Genomic DNA, 23,128 nt, shown 5'->3' on the forward strand with positions numbered 1-23,128 from the left:
TGCCTTGCTTCTATATATGTGTTAAAAGGAACCAGTGGGTTTATGATTGTAATCGTTTGTATTTGTCATTGTAGACTCATTCCTTACTTATTTTAGTGTCATTCAGATTGTTATTGTCATGATTTCCCTTACAATATGATTTCTTATTTATTCTAATGATGGTCCTTTCTATCTTCTTCCCCCCACCCCCCCACCCCCCAACCCAACGCAAAAAGGATAAAGTTTATTTAATAAAATCGTCTAAGAAAAACATATTACACTAGTTTAGGAGTAATTTTTTTTTGGACTTCCCCATAAATGCACAAAATACAAATATGATGGACAAGGCCAATATAGACAGAAGGGTTGACTAATAGATGACCCCGAAACAGCTAGAGTGAAGACACTTTTTTTTGCTTCACGGTAGATGTGTTGGATTGAAACTTGCCAAGGCCTGGCAAGAATGTACGTTCCAGCAATCAGTAATTAAAACATTATTTGACAAATGAGAAATAAAAGCACTAGTAGGAAAGTTAAATATACCTAAATAGAGTCAGTTTTGAATATGAGATTTTAATAACCTAACTCCCAAACAATGGATAATCCATCCCGAATAGTTCTCAACTTTGCGAATAAGCTAGATGTACGATTTGCATGAGAATCCTACGTTCCAATTTCCAAAATGATCTCGAGCCCCTCTGGAGTCAGTGGCATAATTCGAGATCATTTTGGGGAATGGAATGTGGGATTCTCATAAGATGGTTGTGGGGCCAGAGAACTTGTGACCCCAGCCCACTTTGCGTTAAGGCCCAAGGCCCGAGCCGAGGAGGGACATTGTCGAGGACATACAGTGAAAGTCCAAATGGCCTAGAGATATAGCCGAGGATGATTCTGTCCTCGGCATCCTAAAACCCTCCTGAAAGAAATGGCAAGTACAGTATAGGAACAGTTTAAGGAAAAGCTGAACACCTCCACATTGATGGAGAAAGGACCCCTGGACAATATGACGACAAAGGACAAAGGAAAGGCTGCCGTTACTGCAATTAAATACTCTGCGCCTAACAGAACAATGTTTTTCAACTTTTACAATCACCCCCAACCACTTTGGGTATGAGCTGATGAGACAAATATCAGCCCTGGAAAGTTGAACCTACACGTGGACGTTGGAGGAAGGGTAAAGGCTAGTACAAAAAGGAAAGAGAAGCAATTCAAGAGGGGGGGGGGACATATCGTCTCCCAAGCCATTGAATCCTAAAAAAGGGAGACTAATAAGAACATAAAGCTCCTCGAACAAGGTCTAAGGACCGGAGCCACTCAGGCCGTGCCGGGGGAAAAGTCTTATTAGATACGCTAAGTTCACCTCTGTGCGTCCATCATGAATACCTTGACTAACCACTGTCCGGTGACAAAAGCCTAGCCTTGCAGCCCACGCTCTACAAATTTTATTATTTGGGCCTTTAACGTACGAACCCAATACCAGTTTGAGATCGTTACAAATTGAGTCCTTACAATTGGCGCCGTTTGTGGGGAAGGCTTGTGCGTTGGCACAGGCGGTGGTAGGATCGAGCTCTTGTCAAACAAGGGACTGAGAAAGCCCCTCCCTTATCTCTAGCAGTACGTTATTGTTGCCCTAATATAAAGTTCCACTAAAGGCTACGCTTCAAAGCACCAGTGGCACGGGCAATTCTAGGGGCTTCCAACATCAAGTCAACGCCCCACACCTTGGCCGAGGGGCTAGTCCTCGAAACTTAAAGAGAATTTAAGTTTTGGACAGAACCAAGGTATTGCATGGTCCTCAGACTCAAACCTATGGGGAAATCAACTACTTAAAGAGAATCTAAGTTTTGGACAGAATCAAGGTATTGCATGGTCCTCAAACTCAAACCTATAAGGAAACCAACTACTTAAAGAGAATCTAAGTTTTGGACAGAACCAAGGTATTGCATGGTTCTCGGACTCAAACCTATGGGGAAACCAACTACTTAAAGAGAATCTAAATTTTGGACAAAACCAAGGTATTGCATGGTCCTCGGACTCAAACCTATAGGGAAACCAACTACTTAAAGAGAATCTAAGTTTTGGACAAAATCAAGGTATTGCATGGTCCTCGGACTCAAACCTATGGGGAAACCAACTACTTAAAGAGAATCTAAGTTTTGGACAGAATCAAGGTATTGCATGGTCCTCGGACTCAAACCTATGGGGAAACCAACTACTTAAAGAGAATCTAAGTTTTGGACAAAATCAAGGTATTGCATGGTCCTCAGACTCAAACCTATGGGAAAACCAACTACTTAAAGAAAATCTAAGTTTTGGACAGAACCAAAATATTGCATAGTTCTCGGATTCAAACCCATGGGGAAACCAACTACTTAAAGAAAATCTAAATTTTGGACAGAACCAAGTTATTGCATGGTTCTCGGACTCAAACCTATGGGAAAACCAATTACTTAAAGAAAATCTAAATTTTGAACAGAACCAAGGTATTGCATGGTCCTCGGACTCAAACCTATGGGGAAACCAACTACTTAAAGAAAATCTAAGTTTTGGACTGAACCAAGATATTGCATGGTCCTCGGACTCAAACCTATGGAGAAACCAACTGCTTAAAGAAAATCTAAGTTTTTGACTGAACCAAGGTATTGTATGGTCCTCGAACTCAGACCTATGGGGAGATTAATCATTAGAAAATGGATTAAGTCCTAGACAGAATGGAAATCCTGCCCTATCCTCGGATCCTCAGCTCTAAGGAAACTAATGCAAACGAATGTTTAGGCCCGGTATAGTCATACCTCGGTCCTCGGACCGGATGCCAAAAATGGTTAAGGCTATGAATGTTGTCAGGAACGTGGCAAAGCACCCTAGTACTCGGCGACCCTCTCAGATAGTTCATTTTGGGTTACCCCTCCTCGGATGATCACCTCATACGCAACACAAAGCATTTAGCTGTTATTTCGGTTAGTCTTATATGTTTAACCTACTTCAGGTCGGCATTATTGTGCCTGTTAGTTTCAATAAGTTCAAAATAAATAGCTTTTTGTTAACAAAGGTTTCGACCCTAAGTATCGTTAAAAAAAAAAAAAAAAAAACAGCACATCCATTCACAAAATAACTATTGCAGAAAAGAAAGAATACATAAAATAAAATAAAGTCATCTTTTATTAAGGCAGAGAAATAGTACAGCGTACAATGAGGGGCTTAAGCAAGCCTATATCAGAAGCCAACTACAGAAGCAAAAAGAAAAGCGAAAAGGAAAAAGATACAAGGGAACGATAAATCCTTCAAAATTATGCTCTAGTAGCGACTAAGCATGTCAGGATGGCCCCATTGATGGAATGGGAGAAGAAGCAGAAGAAGAAGCAGAAGCACTAGGATGTCCCCAGTGATGGAAGAGAAGAAGAAGCGGAGGCAAAAGGGGGCACCAGCGAAGGAAGAAGGGAGGAAGCGGGGATGCCTAGTCCCCGTACCAGCTCTGACTCCCATTAGGCAAGTGCCATATTAGCAGTGCTCGAGAGAGAGCGGATGGTACCGACGATGAGAAACCCTAGTGCTGTCGCACCAAAAATCTGATGCGACCAACACCTGATTTAGATTTTGGCTGAAGGAGGAAGAGGCTTCTTTTCCGACTTATCAAAGGGGAGAAATGTCTTGAGTCTCTGTCTCCCTTGCCCGGATCGAGCCACCTTGAGTTTCGGGGAAACCCAATGCTCCTGGAGAGTGTGTGGTCTCTTTGCCCTCATCCCAGACTTGACCATATCACTCCCTAAGGCTCAGTCATGCTGGTAATAGGGGTTATAGGCACAACTGGAAAGTTAGGAATTTGGAGGGCTTAAAGGGTCTGCGAATAAAGAAAATGACCTCTTACTGCACTTTTTATATGGGGAGCAAGCCTGGTGGCATTTACTCTGTACAAATCTCTAAGAAAAGCTACAAACGAGATAAGTCCCACTCAACTCCTAATGCCATCTTCAACCGTTGGATTTGCGTCGCCTCGTAAAGGAAACTTATTAAAGATGCGCCTCGTGCACCGAAACGGCAAGAACGCGGGGTGAGTAAAGCTAAGGGAATGTCTCATAACCAGGAATATGTCCCAAGCAAATGAAGAGGCACCGGCATTAATGAAGGACGAGGCTTGGCAAGCCGTGACATCAGCCCGACGTCACCAATACCCTCCTCTCCGACCGAAGGGCCGAACAGCAGGATTTTGAGGGGCTATTGCGGGGCCAGAGAACTTATAACCCCGGCCCACTTTGCGTTAGGGCTCAAGGCCCGAGCCAAGGAGGGACATTGCTGAGAACATACAGTGAAAGTCCAAATGGCCTAGAGATATAGCCGAGGATGATTCTGTCCTTGGCATCCCAAAGCGCTCTTGAAAGAAAAGGGCAAGTACGGTACAGGAACAGTTTAAGGAGAAGCTAAACACCTCTACAGTGATGGAGAAAGGACCCCTGGAAAATATGGCGATAAAGAGCAAAGGAAAGGCTGTCATTACTGCAATTAAATACTCTGCACCTGACAGAGCAATACTTTTCAACTTTTACAACCACCCCCAACCACTTTGGGTATGGGCTGATGGGACAAGTATCAGCCCTAAAAAGCTAAACCTACACGTGGACGTTGGAGAAAGGGCAAAGGCTAGTATAAAAAGGAAAGAGAAGCAATTCAGGAGAGGGAGGGACATATCGTCTCCCAAGCCATTGAATCCTAAAAAAGGGAGACTAATAAGAACATGAAGCTCGTCGGACGAGGTCTAAGAACTGGAGCCGCTCAGGCCGTGCCGGGGGAAAAGTCTTATTAGATACGCTAAGTTCACCTCTGTGCGTCCACCATGAATACCTTGACTAACCACTGTTCGATGACCAAGGACTAGCCTTTCAGCCCACGCTCTACAAATTTTATTGTTTGGGCCTTTAACGTACGAACCCAATACCAGTTTGGGATTGTTACAAATTGAGTCCTTACAATGGTCAAATGTGAGTTTTAAATTTTTTTTTAAAAAAAAAAGAATTGTGAATCATTTTGGAAATTGGAATGTAATTATGTAACTCATATTTGGCCACCCCCAAATTTAAAACTCATATTTTTTAACTTATGAGATGCAAAATTAATTAATTAAGTTTTTGTATTTAACTTTTACTAAATTCTCATGTTTAATATGATAATAAGGTTAACCAATTTAATCTTTAGAAGACATAAGTGATCTTAAATGGGATTTTGTCAATTTTAAATTTGATAAATATTTTCCTTAAAAAATTTTTAACAAGAATTTTCAATAAAATTATGTAAAACATGCATTTGGAAAAAAAAAAAAATCAATCTTTTTAAACAATTAAGAATTGTTATATTACATGTTTGAATATCATTATTGAAAACTCGGATTTGTGTAAAAACACAAAAGTTTGTTCAGACCCCCAAATAAAAATAACGGCTAAATAGTTTTTACTCTAACTTATGCTAAATGCGGAACAAGAGTAAAAGAGCGCAAATAACCGATAACACTACCCTAAGCCATATTCATCCATTATCAACAATAAAAGAAAAGCTTAAAAAGTAAGGAAGAGAGATATAAATACAAGATAACACCGAGACGTGTTATACAAGAGGAAATCGAAGTACTCAGCAAAAAACCTCTCCGCAACCCTCCAAGTCGAAATCGATCCACTAGAAAATAAAGTTGGAGTACACAAATAACAAAAGACCCTCCAAGCCTAATCTACCCCATGTATCCAAGCTCCTGCTACCAACTGGCTTTTCGGAACCTTGTCTTCTGTAGCTTTTTGGATCCCACAATTCAGCCCGATTGCATTCGCCAATGAATGGCTCCTTCCAATGCTTCCCAACAACACCAAATTCTCACTTTACACTCAAGATGGGGGTGGTAAGTGTTTGGGCTATCAACCTCTCAAGGATATGGAGATGGAGAAGTAGGAGTTGAGGAAAACCACAAGAAATGTGTAGATGATTATGGGTATAACAATCTCCAATTCTCAAGTGTATTTTCTTGGGTTTTTTCTCTGAAAAACACTCCTCACAATTTATGGGTAATGAGGGTATATATATAGTGTGAGTAAAGACTTAGTAAAGTAAAACATAACTTTTTGCCGAATAGAAAGTTTTGCGAGTACTTCGCAGGATGGCCTTTCCTATGAGACACTCGCGAAAACCTCCAGGCTGGCATGACTCTTCATCTTTCAGTCATGTGCTCTACACGTGGCTCTTTCACGGGTAGGCTTCTCACGAGACACTCGCGAAATCCACTTATTCATCATTCTAAGCTTGAGTCTTCACACTCATCTCTTACAATTAAAAACCCACATACATACAGGGAAAATATGATTGAAAAATTACAATCAAATTTGGCACAGAACTAAATCCAACACAAAATAGTTGTAAATTACAACTTTACAATTATGATTAATTTTATCATTATCTTTCTATTGTATTATTTCCTTATCTTTTAACTTTTATTTTATTTTTATTTTTATAAATTTCTTGTATATTTGTGTGATTTTCATCTAAATGTATGTTATACTTATTACATTGCTAGTAAAAACTGATTAAGAGATCCTATTTAAGACTTAATTATTCTTTCTACGCTTCTCTTTCACTTTTTCTATTTTCATTTTTTAAGATCAAGATTGATATTTCTATTTGAGATTTACAATGAAAATAACATTTTTTAAAAAAATTTACAATATGAAAAGAATAAAATAAATTTTAAAGTGTAGAAAAAAAAATATATATATATATATATATATATTAAAAGCACTATTGTAACTTCACTTATCAATAGAATAACTCAATAGCTTCAAAATGTCCAAGCAAAATGAATTCAACACATAATTTGATGATGAAATAGTCATTATGCTATGTTTTTTGTGGGGGTCAAAAACAACCAACACAAGAATAGTGAAGCTAATATTTGATCTACACAACTAATTTCTAAAAGATGGGAAAACGTAATCCACAATAGGAGTTCAAAGCAACAAGATGAAGATGTAAAGGATCATAATAATCAAGCTCTTATATATGCTGGGACAATCTTCCTGAGGTACATGAGAAGGGATCTAAGACTAAAAATACTTGAAACAAACTTTCTAGCTTTTCTTTCTCTTTCTTGTTCTTGCCTAAACTTTCTCTTTCCAATTTTTCTAAACCCTCTTTCTAGTTCCCCTCCTCCCCCTTCTACAGTTGTCTTCCTCTTCTTCTTTCTCCTCAGCTGGCCTACCCCTAACTAGATTTGGGAATACTTTGTCCTATCACTCCCTACTATGTCATCTTTTAATCATGAAGTAAGACTTTGGAGGGGGGGGGGGGGGGCTTTCACTGTTCAGGCTAGTCATTCAGCATTAAATGTGGTTGACATTAGGTAGGGGATTTCATTAATGCAGAAGTGACTGTTTCGTTGGGTTATGTATCCTTTTCAGCATGTCTCTCGGGAGAGAGGTGAAAGGAGAATAGCCACCGTTGGGGGAATAAGTCACTATCCGAGGTGTCATGGTGACCTTGAGAAGGAGCCCACAAGGGACTACCTCGAATATGATCCCTGAGAGGGTTGCCACCTCGGTTTTCCAAATTAGGGACCCCGGCTAGTCTATCTTCGTCAACAATCCCTTTCCTCTCTACTTGTATCCTTGGCTGGGTTGATTTCTTGGATATGTTTCTCGGGCTTTAGTCTTTGGGATATGTCAGAGTTCAAGCTCTCTCTACACCCCCCCCCTCGCCCCAGCGTTTTAATCTTGGTTTGGTTGGGAAAAAAAAAAATTTATACTCAAGTTCCACCAAAATTTCTAAGCAAAAAAATTACACTATAAAATATATTACAATACAGAGAATTAAAGATCATGGTTTATGTGAAATTTTTAAGAAAAACAGATGAAAATTAATTGTTCATTTTTTAAGGGAAAAAAAAAAAAAGAGTTTTACTTTAACTAAGGTAAGGCAATGCATGGTGAAGAAAATTAAATCAAATTTTAAAATTTGATTTTAGTGTTGAGAGAGAGAGAGACTATTTGATGCATGGCTTTGTTGTGAAATTAGGTGGTTAATGTTAACAAATTACTATATGGTTTTTAATATATACATGACCAAAATGTTTAGATTGTCATATGGGACAAACTCTAGATTTTTTTTATTGGACTTTCCCTTATTTTATTGCTCACATTTCTAAATGTGGGATTTTTAACAAAATAATAGAAAAATGCATGTGGATTAGGAGGGAAAATAATGATTTAAAAAAGGAAAGTGCTAGCTTTTTAGTACTGATCAATTTGATGATTTTTACTTGTAATCAAATTGGGGTATTGATGTATTTTATTCATGGTCAAATTCTCTACTTAAAAGAAGAATCAAAGGCTAGCTGGTTGAAGAGGCTCATTCAAGCATGCTTAGGCAAGGACTACAATTGAGAGATCATGGAAAATTGTTCTCTAACTTTGTTTCTATATGCTTTTTGCATTAGTTTTTGTTTTTCCTCCATCACTTAAGCCCTATGTGTGCCTCTATTAACTCCACTTTGTATGATTTTTTAGTAGAGAAAATGAGGACACAATCTATGTATTCACGAGTAAACCTTGTACCTTTAGAGAAATATCTTTGTTCGTTGTCTAGACTTGTGATCCAAAGAGCCCCCCAGTCTCCCCTAGCGAGTGTACTCTAAAAAGAAATCTTCAAGGAGGTGTCTTGGAGTATGGCAAAGGTTATAGTTTGTGTGAAGGAAACCACTATTGAAAGGTTTCAGAGGTTCTAAGCAGGGACAGAGGCATTAATTGACCGAGGGGCAATGGCCCCACCTAAATTTTTTTTTTTTAAATGTATTAGTATATATATGTGTGTGTGTGCGCATTAAATTTAGCAATTTTGTTCTACAAAATTACATTTTGCCCCTTTAACAATATTTTTGATTCTTTTTAAAGTAATGTTACAGTTACAAACTTATCTACTATATTTTTATATACTATTGAGGTACAAATTCTTATTGGTTCGCATCTGAGCTTATCATTTATATCACTTTTTTACTTACCAATAATCACTCACTTTATATCAACAATATACCTCTAGCACTTTCCTCATTTTAAAGGACATAAAAAAATTTATAGATCTAAAATTTAAAACAACATATACTAGCCCAAAAACATTTGTACAACAACAAAAATCACCAATAGCAAAGCTAAAAAAAATTAAGTCCAATTAACCAATTTTACTCAAACAAACAACTAGCCTTTTAAAAAGTTTTAGATAGAATAATTTTTCCTTTACCTAGCAGGCGCACACATCAAAAACTCAACCAAAAATTAAAAAAAAAAAAAAAAAAAAAAAAAAAAAAAACCTCAACAGCTAAGAAGCCGCCGAGCTAGAAGTCAGAGTCATCCCCCTTAACTCAAAGTCTTGACTCCGTCCCTAATTCTAAGACTATTGTTTTAGGAAGTCAAGTGGTTCTCTTGTAGGGGTTTAATAGAGGATCTAAGGTGCAATGGTTTTGTGTACGTCCTGCTATATCTAACTGTTTCTTCAAAGTAGATTTTCTATGGGATTGTCTCTATCCCCAAGGTGGTTTTTCCCTTAAAACAATTACTTCATCAGTTTTTCTTTTCGACTCCAAATCATATATTGCTTTTACATTTTTTTTACTTTATGATTTGGTGCATTTTGAAATACGGTAAAGTATAATTATTCCGCTGCAAATTTAACAAACGCATCTAAACTGGAATTCATAAAGTTTTGGCATTAGTATTGTTATGAAACTAGAGACTAATACAGATAATAAGTGATACTAATTTATACACCACTGCCACTTCTAGACGAGTTGGTACCCGATTATGTAAGTGACCTATTGCTCGGGGGTTCAAGCCCCCGCATTTACCTAGCCAAAAAAAAAAAAAGTGATACTAATTTATACTTTCCTTAGATTCTAAAGTGTACCAAATTCTTAGTTATATCATTGCCTTTTGCTGGCGTGTGGAATGCTAGAGTCATATTACATCTCAAAATTGGTTTCCACAGCAGATTGTTTTAGTTAAGCTATCTTGGTAGGTTGGAATTTGAACAAGCATCGAGTCTTGTTGAGAAGGTGAACTAACTCAAGCTTCTCACATATGCATCCCCAACAACATCTCATCAAACACTTGGAACACTTCAACATTCCACTCTATAAATGCCAATTAGAATTTTATGCTTTCAACTCATAACAGAAACAGAAGTTCCCTATATATATTCAGAAAAGTCTAGCTAGGTCTCTCTAATCCTATCAAACAATGGCTAGTTGCAAGCATGTTTTCATGTTGGCTTTAATTGTAACACTGTCTTTGTCTAACATTAATATGAGCTTGGCAGCTCGTCAACTTTTGCAAACGCCTGCAGCTCCACCCCCAGCATTGACGCTGCCTAAAATTCCATCTCTGCCAACATTGCCTCCATTGCCCTCAGTGCCAACACTGCCTCAAGCCACATTGCCACCACTACCTAGCACTCCATTGCCAACTCAACCAACTCTGCCAAGGACCACATTGCCACCATTGCCAAGCACCCAAATCCCCTCCTTACCAAATCCAACTTTGCCAACATTTCCTAAGGTGACTCTTCCTCCTCTGCCAGCCACTCCATTGCCCACCATCCCTACAACAATCCCATCAATCCCTACCATTCCAACCACAATTCCAACTATTCCTTTCTTCTCCCCACCCCCATCAAACTGATCTAGTTGTCCTTAACGCACTGCAGTCCATTGGGCCGTTCACTTTCTCCTAGTTTGCTGGGCTTCTTGAAGCTTTTCTCGAGTGTGTTGGAGGCTTAGAGCCTGCCTTGTCTCTATATCCTATTAATAAGTGACACTAATAGTATTTGTTTGTATTGTCATTGTAGAGTTATTCTTTACTCATTTCAGTATGACTTTGGGTTATTATTGCGATGTTTGTCTTTTTTTTTCTTTTCTTTTTTTAATAATTGTAATAGTATTTGTTTGTATTTAATGTATAGTTAATTTTTACCCATTTGAGTATGACTTGCATTATTATTGGGATTTTTTTTTTTTAAAATGAACATTGGGATGTTTGTCCATACGATATGATTTCTTATTTATTACTGTAAAGCATATAAGCTAGTCTATCTATATGAAGATGATTACGGTGACAGAGAAGATAATGATAATACTGATTCTGATTCTCATGAAATCAACATGACAAATATACCACATTAGTTCTCTAGTTCAATTGTACACCTGCAGTAAACATAGAAAATTCTTTTATTTGTCCAATTTAAAGTGAGATAATTGAAACATAAACTTTTTAGACGAAAGGATTTTGGTTTTTGATTACTAAACTGCAATCTTTCCTATCTGGCTACCATTAATAGAACTGTAGACAATTTCCAATTTGGCCAACCCAACATCCCTTCAACAACCTCATCTGCTTTTTAGCTTTTGGACTTTTATGTTGGAAGCCAATAGTAAATCCAAGTATCATTGTTAAGGACTGGAATCAGGATTTCGAGTTAGGAGACAGGAATATAAGAAATTAAAAATAAATTTTCAAATAAGCATCCATTTAATATTAACAAACTATCAATAAAAACAAAGACACAAAATTATTGTTTCATAATACATTACAATCCAATCACCTACCAATAAAGACAAATACAAAGACAAAAACACCCTTATTTCTTAATATATTACAATAAAATCATTTATAAAAAAACAAACTCAACGTTCTTTTAAATCTTAAAAATCATTTATGATTGAATTCAACAAACATTCAAGATATCAAACAAACAAACAGTATTATATATTCTATACAGACCCTACTTATATATTTTGTACAAACCCTACTCTCTCTCTCTCTCTCTCTCTAAGTGTGGACTTAGGACTGGGCTGGGTTTAGCTGGGCATGGCATTTAAATTTTTTTTTTTTTTTTTGGGTCGGGACCTGGGCCCCTTTAGGACCCCCCCCCCCCCACACACACACACACACACTGTTCTTCTTGCAGGATTTTTTGACAATGGGAGCTCACATTGTAGCGGTTATTTTCTCTTGAATTTTTTCTTTAGTACGCTTGTAAGTTGTGAGGCCATATTACCGGCCAAATACACCATATGACACAGGTTACACGAGTTCTCTGCCAACCAAAAAGAAAAAAAAAATGGTAGAAAGTCAAATGGCTCAAGCTCCAGACCAAATGGTAAGTGTCCAAGTATAATATTATTGAACTAAAATGGAGCCCCCCCATGAAAAATTTGTTGGTCTGGATTTCATTCAATAACCCATAGTCCTATAGATGAATCGTGACCACCATGAATTGAAGCTATTTTTCTAACTTAGTTTATATGTGAAACTGCAACAAATCAGTGAGAGAGGCTAAATATGTGACCAATGCTTTTCATAGTTGTCCCCAGCAACAACTCATCAAGTTTATGTTGGACTCTGGCTCCAAATCCTTGATTTCTAAATATATTTTCCCTATAAAAACTCAATTGGTATACATGCTGCTCTTCACAATAACACTAACTAGCTAGCACTTGCCCTTAACTCTCAACTCTCTGCTTCTATCAGCTATGGCTTTTTATGAACATTTATTCGCCTTGTCTTTGGTTTTAGCATTGTCACTGTCAAGCACCGATACAAGCCTAGCAGCTCGCCAACTTTTGGACATAGGTGCGGATTCAAGTTCAACCCCAGCACTGATACAATCGACAATCCCACCTCTGATCCAACCGTAGTTTCCTAATGTTGGATTGCCTGTGTTTCAGACTCTACCAAAGCCCAAGATGCCAGCAACATTGCCAAGCACCCAAATACCTCTCCACCAACACGGCCAGTAACCACAGTGTCACATACGCATACCACAGTACCACACCATTCCCATCATTGTCAGTACACTTATCTTGTATACTACCTAAAGGGCCACTCTTACCAAGCATCCATAATATTCCCATTTGAGCCAGCATTGCCACGGTTGCCAAACACCCACCACATACCAAAAACACACAGCTTCCAATAACTCAACCCAAAGCTAGCAAAGCCACTCATACCAAGCATCCCATAAATCCAGTCTAAGCCAACAGGCCCAACACTGCCAACCCAATAAGCACTGCTTTCACTCATAAGCAGCCATGTTATGGTTATGCATTTACTTCTACAATGAATAAATGATCCTTGGATATATGATGGAGTCTTACGGGTGCTTTGATCCTGGTTTGTTGCTAGTTGCTACTAATGTATTTGTATGTGTTGTCTCTAGTTATAAGTCAGTCTATGTATTACTTGCTAGAGATTTTGAAGAGTTTGTTTTTCTCTTCCTCTGCGCTGAAAAGAATATTCTAACTATGCTATGATGCGAATAATAAAACAAGTTTATTTAATTTGCGAAATGATGAAATTTAAACCAACAATGCCATTGTCTGAACCAAAAAGGTAAAGATAGCAACTAAAGATCAAATTAATAAAACCAGAACTTACAAGTTACAAAGCTACGAACTTGCATTATAACCCCTTCATAAGACAACACAGAACCCTAAAGGGCCTAAACTAGAAAATTATACATGTCCACATTGTTTTCTCCCCATTTCTCACCATTGTAAATTGGCTTCTGTGAGATCAAATGTCCAACAAACTTTACAACTTTCCAATGGAGTTGACATTAATTGATAACTTCTTCGTGACACGGGATCAAGTCCGTATGTAGGGAATTAAGCCGAATTCCCAACTTGTGAGAAACAAAAAAATAGAGAAAACACACGCCAAAGAAAAAAAAAACAATCACACGCATAAGACAATATTTACGTAGTTTGGCAATTTGCCTACGTCCACAGAGTTGCAGGAATTTCACTATTTTTAGGGAAGAATACAATACAATATTGCAGCTACAATTTTCTCTCTATATATAAAACACGGCCACCAACTCTATATAAAACCCTAATTACAAAACGCGGTCTATATATATGAAATGGGCCCAAAAAATTTTTCTCGAGGATTAAGCCTCAATAAATCTCCCATTAAAAACCACGCAATATTATTCGGGTCGGGTCAGGTCGTCGAACCGAATCAAACAAAACTAGGCTCCACAAAACCCAACATATGATTGATGAATCTTTCCCCTTATGGCTAAAACCACTACTTTCCCCTTCTAATTACCCAACTACAAAACCAAATACTACTACTTTCAACTAATTACTATATTGGTATGACAAACTATATCAATATTGCACTAAGATGTTATCAATTTTTTATAAATTTATGAATATTTTAATTAATTTGGAAAACATAATATTGATTATATAATTATTTTTAAATTGTATTTAAGGAAATTTGATTAATATATGATGTGATTCCACTACCTTCTCATAATGGATCACCAAATGAATGAATAACAATAATTATTTCATTCTACCTTCTTGTATTTTTTGTAATATTAATTTATATTACCTTGTAATAACCATTGTAGTGTACAAAATATGTCCTTACAGTATATATTACACATTGTAAACTATATTTTGTTACGTGGTTTATAATTATTAAAATCTGTGATTTTTGATGAATTTAAATACTAATTATTAGAATAGTTTACTCTAACTAGAAATCTATTACCAAAATTTTAAAAAATTAAAAATACTATCAAAAATTAAAAATCTCTTCTTCAAACTTTCAATAGATTTAAAAGAAAATCAATATTTATTTAAATCACCTACTACAATTTTTAGTTTTAATCAAATCTTAATCCTAAGAAACATAATATTTATCTAAAATTCTAAATCATCTACAACAATATTTGGTTTTAATAAAAACTTTGTCTTAAAGGGTATAGTTCAATCATGTAATTTAGATATTTTTTTTTTTTTTTTTGCTATCAATTTTATTAATACATTGTGATTATATTAGTAAACTATTTTCATAAAATTACGTAATTTTTAATTTTTATGTATATCTATTAACATATTGTCAGTTATTTATAAATTTAGGTAAAGTGTATTTTTAGTCCCATAGATATAGGTCCCATAGATATAGGTTTTGTGCAATTTTGGTCCCTTAATTTTAAAAAATTGTAATTCAATCCCTCAAATTGTAAGAAGTGATGAATAATTTTGTCACTTCATCTATTTTCCATCCATTTCTTACTTGCATTTTTTTCCCCTTAAAACATGGGGTTAATTTCATTTTAAACCATAAATATAGGGTTGGTTCAAATTTGGTCAATGACATATAGGGTGTTTAAACATTTCGTTAGTATATATGAAAGAGAAATAGATGGAGGGACTAAATAGTAAAATTAAAAAATTTGAGGAAACTAAATTCAAACTTTTTAAAATTAAAACCAAAATCAAATAGATCTCACGATGTGAGGGATCAAAAATACAATTTACCTTACAAATTTCATCATATAGCATAAAATTCCTAAGTCCCCATTTCAAACCTTCTACAAATATAAATTATCATTATCTACATGTGCGGCAAGAAAATTTGGTCAAATATAAGTTATTCTTTATCTAAAACAACACGATAAGCCAATTGAACTTCCCAGCATTATCCAAAAGTGAATTCAATGGTGTCCTATGATATCTCTTGCTTCTATTTTTGTTCAATTATTCTTTTGAACATTCCTAACGGCCCTAAAACAAAAGGTGTGATGAATCACAGCACATAATCAAGTAGATTTGTTTTCCTATAAGCTCCCACAAGTCAATTGTATCATTTTAGATTGGCTAATGATTTTTGAACAAACAACTAGTCTAGTTTGCTAGGTGAACTAACTAAGGTTTATTCGTAGTTCCTTCAACCACATTCCATCAAACTCATATTGATGCTTTAGTCCTCAGAATCCTTCAACATTTTCCCACTATAAATACCCATGCAGTATATGGTTTTTTCAATCAAGAACATCTAGCCAATACTAAAAGTGAAACAGCTTTTCAAATCTTCTCCTCAGACCAAACCATGGCATTTTCCAACTATTGTTTCGTTCTGTCCTTGGTCGTAGCATTTTCACTCACAACCACCAATGTAAGCCTTGCAGCACGCCAGCTTTTGGACACAACAGCCGCTCCACCTCCGGCATTGACACTGCCTACGATCCCAAGTTTGCCCAAGTCCACATTGCCTCCATTGCCCTCAGTGCCAACACTGCCTCAAGCCACATTGCCACCACTGCCTAGCACGCCATTGCCAACTTTGCCAACTCCACCACCTCAGCCAAAGCCCACATTGCCACCATTGCCAAGCACCCAGATCCCATCACAGCCAACACTGCCAACTACCACATTGCCACCATTGCCAACTCTACCAAAGTCCACTTTGCCACCATTGCCAAGCACCCAGATTCCATCTTTGCCAAATCCAACTTCCCCAACCACCCCTACAATTCCCAAGGTGACACTACCTCCTCTACCTGCTGCTACTCCATTGCCCACCATCCCAACCACAATCCCTTCAATCCCCACCATTCCAACGACAATTCCAACAATTCCTTTCTTCTCCCCACCACCATCAAATTGAATCACTAGTCCCTGATATGCCAAATTTCCTTTCATCTTCCTTCTAGCTTCATCATTGGATGGTTCTCTGTACCACTATTTGAAGGGTTTTTTAAATGTGTGGTGGGAACCTGTTTGCCTTGGATTATAGATCTAAGTGTTTTTACAGGTGCGACTAGGTTTATGTGTATTTGTTTGTCTCAGGGAGGATTCTCATGTTTTATTTTCCATTATTCTATATTCATTCTTCGATCATATAATACTTTTCAGTGTCACTTGGAGTGTTATTCTTATGATTGCCTGCATCATTATATACATGATTTCTTTAAAATTAAAGTCTGGAGCTTCTCTTATAGTATACTATATGATAATCTGAGATATGGAGTAATTGCATGAATCACTTAATATAAATCATTAATTAATTAAACTTTCGAGCCAAAAAAAAAAAAAAAAAAAAAAGGAGTTTCACTTATAATCTGAGATCAGCTTTCCATCTTACATACATGGCACTGGTCGATTTTTTTTCTTTTATTTTTTCATTAGCACCCTTGTAAGGCCATATTACTGGCCACAGTAATAAATGACACAGGTTAGACGAGATCTCTGCTAGTTTTAAAAATAAAAATAAAAAAATAAAAAATAAATAAAAAAATAAAAAAACAAACAAACAAACAAGATAAATAAATAAACAAAAAGCAAAAATTATGGGTAGAGTCAGATGGCTCAAGCACCATACCAAATGGTTTGTTTGGTATAGAAATTGAACTATAATGTAGTCCCTTGACCTTCAAGAATTGAAGCCATTCGTCTAACTAGTTTATAAGTGGAACTCCAACTAATTAAGTGAGTGAGATTAACTATGCAGCCAATGCTATAAAGATTTTCCCGTGACAACTCATTAATTTAATTTCTCCGGGTCCTTAAATTTTTCAACGTATTTTCTCAATAAAAGTCCAATGGGTACATGCTGCCCTTCAAATTAAACATGCATGCTAATATTTGCCAATACTTGAAAGGGACAATTATTTAATACTCCGGGAGTCTTGAATGGGAAAATTATTGAATAAGGAGTATCATAAATGCATACTCCCTCTTCTCACATGAATTGTGAGTCCTACCATAAATTTAATTAGTGGAACTCATAGTTATATGAGATGAGAGAGTACGCATTTATGGTACTCTAGAAGTATTCAATATTTTTTGGAAGAGAGTTATGTGTTTTGAAAAGTGTACATTGCGCGTGCAACTATGGATATGTGTACGACTTTGAGAAGAATTATTGTAAACAAATATGTAATGAGAATAATTATGGATTGTAAACTAGCATATCATATAACTTCTAATTAATCCTTATATTACATTGTGTTTTTTTTTTTTAGAATACTTAGTATTTTAACACACACGAGGAAATGGGAGAAAGTGTTAAAGAAACTGACAGTGGTGTATATTGCATTATTAGAATAAAGAATCAATTCTCTTATACGTTGATCCATAAAATTATACAAAATGATGTTGCTTGTACATAAGCAACATATGTAATATGTGTGCAATACATATAAAATATAGTATAAATATAGTACAATGGGCCTAGAGTCCATTGGACATATATATTAACATGCATGAACATGATTTTTTTTTTTTTTTTTTTTTCCGTTAAACTCACACGTCATTATCAAAATTGCATGCAACGGTTGGTAACACGGAGCAAGTTATAAACCCTAACACACACACACACCCCACCAATGTGGGACAAGCCCATGATTTTTTTTCATTAAACTCACACGTCATTACCAAAACTACATGTAACAATTGGTAACACAAAGCAAGTTATAAACCCAAACACACACACCCCACCAATGTAGGACACACGAACATGCTAGGAGAGTAATTTATAAATTTAATAACAAAGCACAAACTTCTAAGTATAAAGGTTAGGTACAATTCTTCAGTTATTGTACATTAAATTTCCTTATTAAATTCAACACATAAATAAAGAATTTAATTGTAGTTAAAAGTGTTAATATTTCATTACCGTCAATACAACTAGATGTTTAAATTTAACTAAATAATCTAATATACTACACCTATGCAATTATAAATAACTTTTGCCCAACTTTATAAAAAAAAATTAAATAAATTCAATGGTTACAATTGGAAAGAGATTTGAACCCTAGAAGTCTCCATCGAAAACACCAATAATGTCATACTATCGGTTGAATTGTGTATAAAAGATCTTATTTGAAACCTCTTCAAAATATAAATTACCAGCATCTACTAAGCGTCACATGTGAAAAATTACTCAAATATGAAAACATCCTGATATCAAACTGTTAGCTAAACTACACCGCTCTTGATATATATAAGATCTTATTTGAAACCTCTTCAAATTATAAATTACCATCATCTACAAAGCGTCACTTGAAAAATTGGTCAAATATACAAGTCAGATTATTCCTTTGATAATTCATAAAGAAAAAAAGTGTCTTTTTATAAATTTTATTATTATTATTATTGTAAGGACGTAGTTTGGGTACTAAGCCCAAAAAGTAAGCGGATCCAGGCTCAATGAGCCCAATACAATGAATTTGTAGAGAGTGGACTGGAAAACTAGGTTCTAATGAGTTGAATAGCAATTATAATGGATCTAGATAACAATAAAGTAAAAGTAGACTGGTTTTATCTAAAGCAAATTGCCCTCGGCACAGTCCGAGGAGGCCAGTTCTTGTATATATTACTTGAAGTTTGTTACAAATACAGTTCTAATTGCTACAATGTTTCTTTTTCAATTTTTTGATCCCTTTCTCTCAGGGCTTCCCCTCTATTATATACTATCTCCCTCTTTTCATCTCTACCCTCCACGTGGACATTAGATTGCTTGTGTTGACCCTTATCCCATCATCACCCTCCTAAAGTTTTTGGGGGTAGTTGTAAGACTGAAAAGAATTGTTCAGATATCATTTCCTCATTAATGCGGCTAGAGAGTTAGTTACAGAACATTCAATGCAGTGGTAGCAGCTTTCTCTTAGATATTTCCTAGCTCTCATCTATCCTATACGTTTATAATGCATATCCTTATCAATAGAATTTCCTAGAACGTCACTCTGGACGATAGAACACACGCTTTGATCTTTACTTCGTTTAACTGAGGAGATACTCTTCCTCGGCCAACCTTCCCCAATCTTCTCATTTGTAGCTTACTTATGGGGCTCTGAATCTTACATCTTCACTATTGTTTGTTTGTTCTCGAACCACTCAACATCCTCAGCCAAGGCCCAAGGCCTAATATATACTCTTGGGCCCCTTATCCCTACAATTATTATTATTATTAGTAAAATAAATAAATAAATAAAAGAGTCTCATGATAGACTCATATAAGCATTAGGTTCGTTTTCCTATTACATCCTCTTTTTCTTCTTCTCTTTATTTTTTTTGGAACATTTGCATCCTTTTAGCTTGATCGGTATTTTTGAACAAACAATTAGTTTGGGAGGTGAACTAATTAACCAAGGTTTCCTCATACTTCCTCCAACCATATTCCATCAAACATTCAACCTCATATATCATTTATTCAATCTGCAAACATCTTCTCAAAGTTTCTACTGTTAAACCCGACACCATTTTCAAACCACCACAGCAATACGGTGTCATCTTACTAAAAAGGGGTTACACTTACACATACGCATTGTTTCTGTATTGCTTTATGAAGTGTGACTTCAAAAGTCTGTTAATGCTGTTAACTTTGTTACCACTGTTAGCATAAAATTCCTAAAACCTCATTTCAAACCTTCTACAAATATAAATTATCATTATCTACATGTGTGGCAAGAAAATTTGGTCAAATACAAGTTATTCTTTATCTAAAGCGACACGTTAAGCCAATTGAACTTCCAAGCATTATCCACAAGTGAATTCAATGGTGTCCCATGATATCTTTTGCTTCTATTTTTGTTCAATATTTATTCTTTTGAACATTCCTAACGGCCCTAAAACAAAAGGTGTGATGAGTCACAGCATATAATCAGGTAGATTTGCTTTCCTATAAGCTCCCACAAGTCAATTGCATCATTTTAGGTTGGCTAATAATTTTTGAACAAACAACTGGTCTAGTTATTGCTAGGTGAACTAACTAAGGTTTATTCGTACTTCCTTCAACCACATTCCATCAAACTCATATTGATGCTTTAATCCTCAGAATCCTTCAAGTTTGCCGAAGTCCACATTGCCTCCATTGCCCTCAGTGCCAACACTGCCTCAAGCCACATTGCCACCACTGCCTAGCACGCCATTGCCAACTTTGCCAACTCCACCAACTTTGCCAAAGCCCACATTGCCACCATTGCCAACTCTACCAAAGTCCACTTTGCCACCATTGCCAAGCACCCAGATTCCATCTTTGCCAAATCCAACTTCTCCAACCATCCCTACAGTTCCCAAGGTGACACTACCTCCTCTACCTGCTGCTACTCCATTGCCCACCATCCCAACCAGAATCCCTTCAGTCCCCACCATTCCAACGACAATTCCAACAATTCCTTTCTTCTCCCCACCAACATCAAATTGAATCACTAGTCCCTGATATGCCAAATTCCCTTTCATCTTCCTTCTAGCTTCATCATTGGATGGTTCTCTGTACCACTATTTGAAGCGTTTTTTAAATGTGTGGTGGGAACCTATTCGCCTTGGTTTTATATATGTAAGTTCTTTTACAAGCGCGACTAGGTTTATGTGTATTTGTTTGTCACAGTGAGGATTCTCATGTATTATTTTCCAGTATTCTAGATTCATTCGTCGATCATTTAATACTTTTCAGTGTCACTTGGAGTGTTATTCTTATGATTACCCATATGAAATATGATTATATATGTACATGATTTCTTTAAAAAGTCTGGAGCTTCTCTTACATACAGTATACTTTATGATAATCATTGATATGGAATAATTGCATAAATCACTTAATTAATTAATCTTTCGAAAAAAAAAAAGGTGGAGTTTCACTTATAATCTGAGATCAGTCTTCTATCTTATACATGACACTGGTCGATTTTTTTTTCTTTTTTTTTTTTTTCATTAGCATCCTTGTAAGGCCATATTACTGGCCACGGTAATAAATGACACAGGTTAGACGAGATATCTGCTAATAATAAAATAAAATAAAAACAAAAAACAAAAAGGAAAAATTATGGGTAAAGCCAGATGGCTCAAGCACCATATATACCAAATGGTTTGGTATAAAAATTGAACCATAATGTAGCCCCTGACCTTCGAGAATTGAAGCCATTCGTCTAACTAGTATATTAAAAAAAAAAAAAAAAAAAAAAAAAACCTAATCAAGTGAGAGATGTTAACTATTAAAGAGTTTCCCGTGACAACTCATTAATTTAATTTCTCTGGATCCTTAAATATTTAATGTATTTTCTCTATAAAAACCCAATGGGTAAATGCTGCCCTTCAAATTAAACACGCATGCTACAATTTGCTCGTACTTGAAAAGATCTAAACTCAACAACCCAAGATTCTCTTAACAAAACCTTCTCTGCATCGGTTGCGCGTGCAACTATGCAAGCATGCTAATGAAATTATGACAATTCGAATGGAATTGTCATACATTTTGGTAGAGGATTATGCAAATGAAAAGTGTACGAGTGTGAAAAAAATGATTGTAAACAAATATGTAATGAAATTAATTATGGGTTACTTATGGATTGTAAACTATCATATTGTATAACTTATAATTAATTTGTATATTGCATTGTTAGAATAAAGAATCAATTCTCTTATATGTTGATCCATAAAATTATACAAAATGATGTTGCCTATACATATGTAGCATAAGTAATATGTGTGCAATAAATATAAAATATAGTATAAGTATGGTACAATGGGCCTAGCTAGAGTCCAATTGACATGTATACTAACATGCATGAACATGCTAATATATACTAGTAATTTATAAATTTCATAATAGAACATAAACTTCTAAGTATAAAACTTAAGTACAATTCTTTATTATAGTACGTTAAATTTCCCTATTAAATTCAAAACATAAATAAAGAATTTAATTGTCTTTGAAACAGTGAAAAGTGTTAATATTTCACTAATTAATACAATCAATTGTTTGAATTTAATTGAATAATTTAATATCCAACACCTAAGCAATTATATATAAGTTTTGCCCAACTTAATAAGATTTTTTTATATATAAATTCAATGGTTACAATTGAAGAAAAATTTAAATCTTAGAAGTCTTCATTGAAAACACCAAGTGATGTCAAACTATTAGCTGATGAATTGCGTGCTCTTGGCATATATAAGATCTTATTTGAAACCTCTTCAAAATATAAATTATCATCATCTACTAAGTGTCACATGAAAAATTGGTCAAATATCCTTTTATAAGTCTCCATTAAAAACACCAAGTGATATCAGACTGTTAGCTAAACTACTTCTCTTGGCATATATAAGATCTTATTTAAAACCTCTTCAAAATATAAATCACCATCATCTACTAAGCTTCACATGAAAAATTGATAAAATATTCAAGTCGTGTATTCATTTGATAATTCATAGAGAAAATGTGTCTTTTTATAAATTTTATTATTATTATTAGATAAAAAAGAGAGAGTCTCATAATAGACTCATATAAGCAGTAGGTTTGTTGTCCTATTACATCTTCTTTTTCTTCTTCCCTTTATG

General features: G+C 35.5%; 2 protein-coding genes across 4 annotated transcripts; both read left to right on the top strand.

Annotated features, from left to right (window-relative positions):
- Positions 1-10,232: 10,232 nt before the first annotated feature.
- LOC115950391 (protein PELPK1-like) lies at positions 10,233-10,673 on the top strand. The gene has a single exon (XM_031067596.1). The coding sequence runs from the start codon at positions 10,233-10,235 to the stop codon at positions 10,671-10,673; it is 441 nt and encodes a 146-aa protein (XP_030923456.1).
- A 5,178-nt stretch (positions 10,674-15,851) lies between these two features.
- Positions 15,852-21,161, top strand: LOC115950631 (protein PELPK1-like). 3 transcript variants are annotated; one of them, XM_031067853.1, is made up of 2 exons: positions 15,852-16,062; positions 20,659-21,161. In XM_031067853.1, exons 1-2 carry the CDS (start codon positions 15,900-15,902, stop codon positions 20,994-20,996), a joined length of 501 nt encoding a protein of 166 aa, XP_030923713.1. In that variant the 5' UTR covers positions 15,852-15,899; the 3' UTR covers positions 20,997-21,161. The 3 variants fall into 3 exon arrangements, with proteins under 3 accessions (XP_030923713.1, XP_030923712.1, XP_030923711.1); XM_031067852.1 differs by having other exon boundaries at positions 15,852-16,057; positions 20,654-21,126; XM_031067851.1 differs by lacking the exon at positions 20,659-21,161 and having other exon boundaries at positions 15,852-16,722.
- The last annotated feature ends 1,967 nt before the right edge of the window (positions 21,162-23,128 follow it).

The sequence above is a fragment of the Quercus lobata genome, chromosome 6 (assembly GCF_001633185.2).
Source record: "Quercus lobata isolate SW786 chromosome 6, ValleyOak3.0 Primary Assembly, whole genome shotgun sequence".
NCBI lineage: Eukaryota > Viridiplantae > Streptophyta > Magnoliopsida > Fagales > Fagaceae > Quercus > Quercus lobata.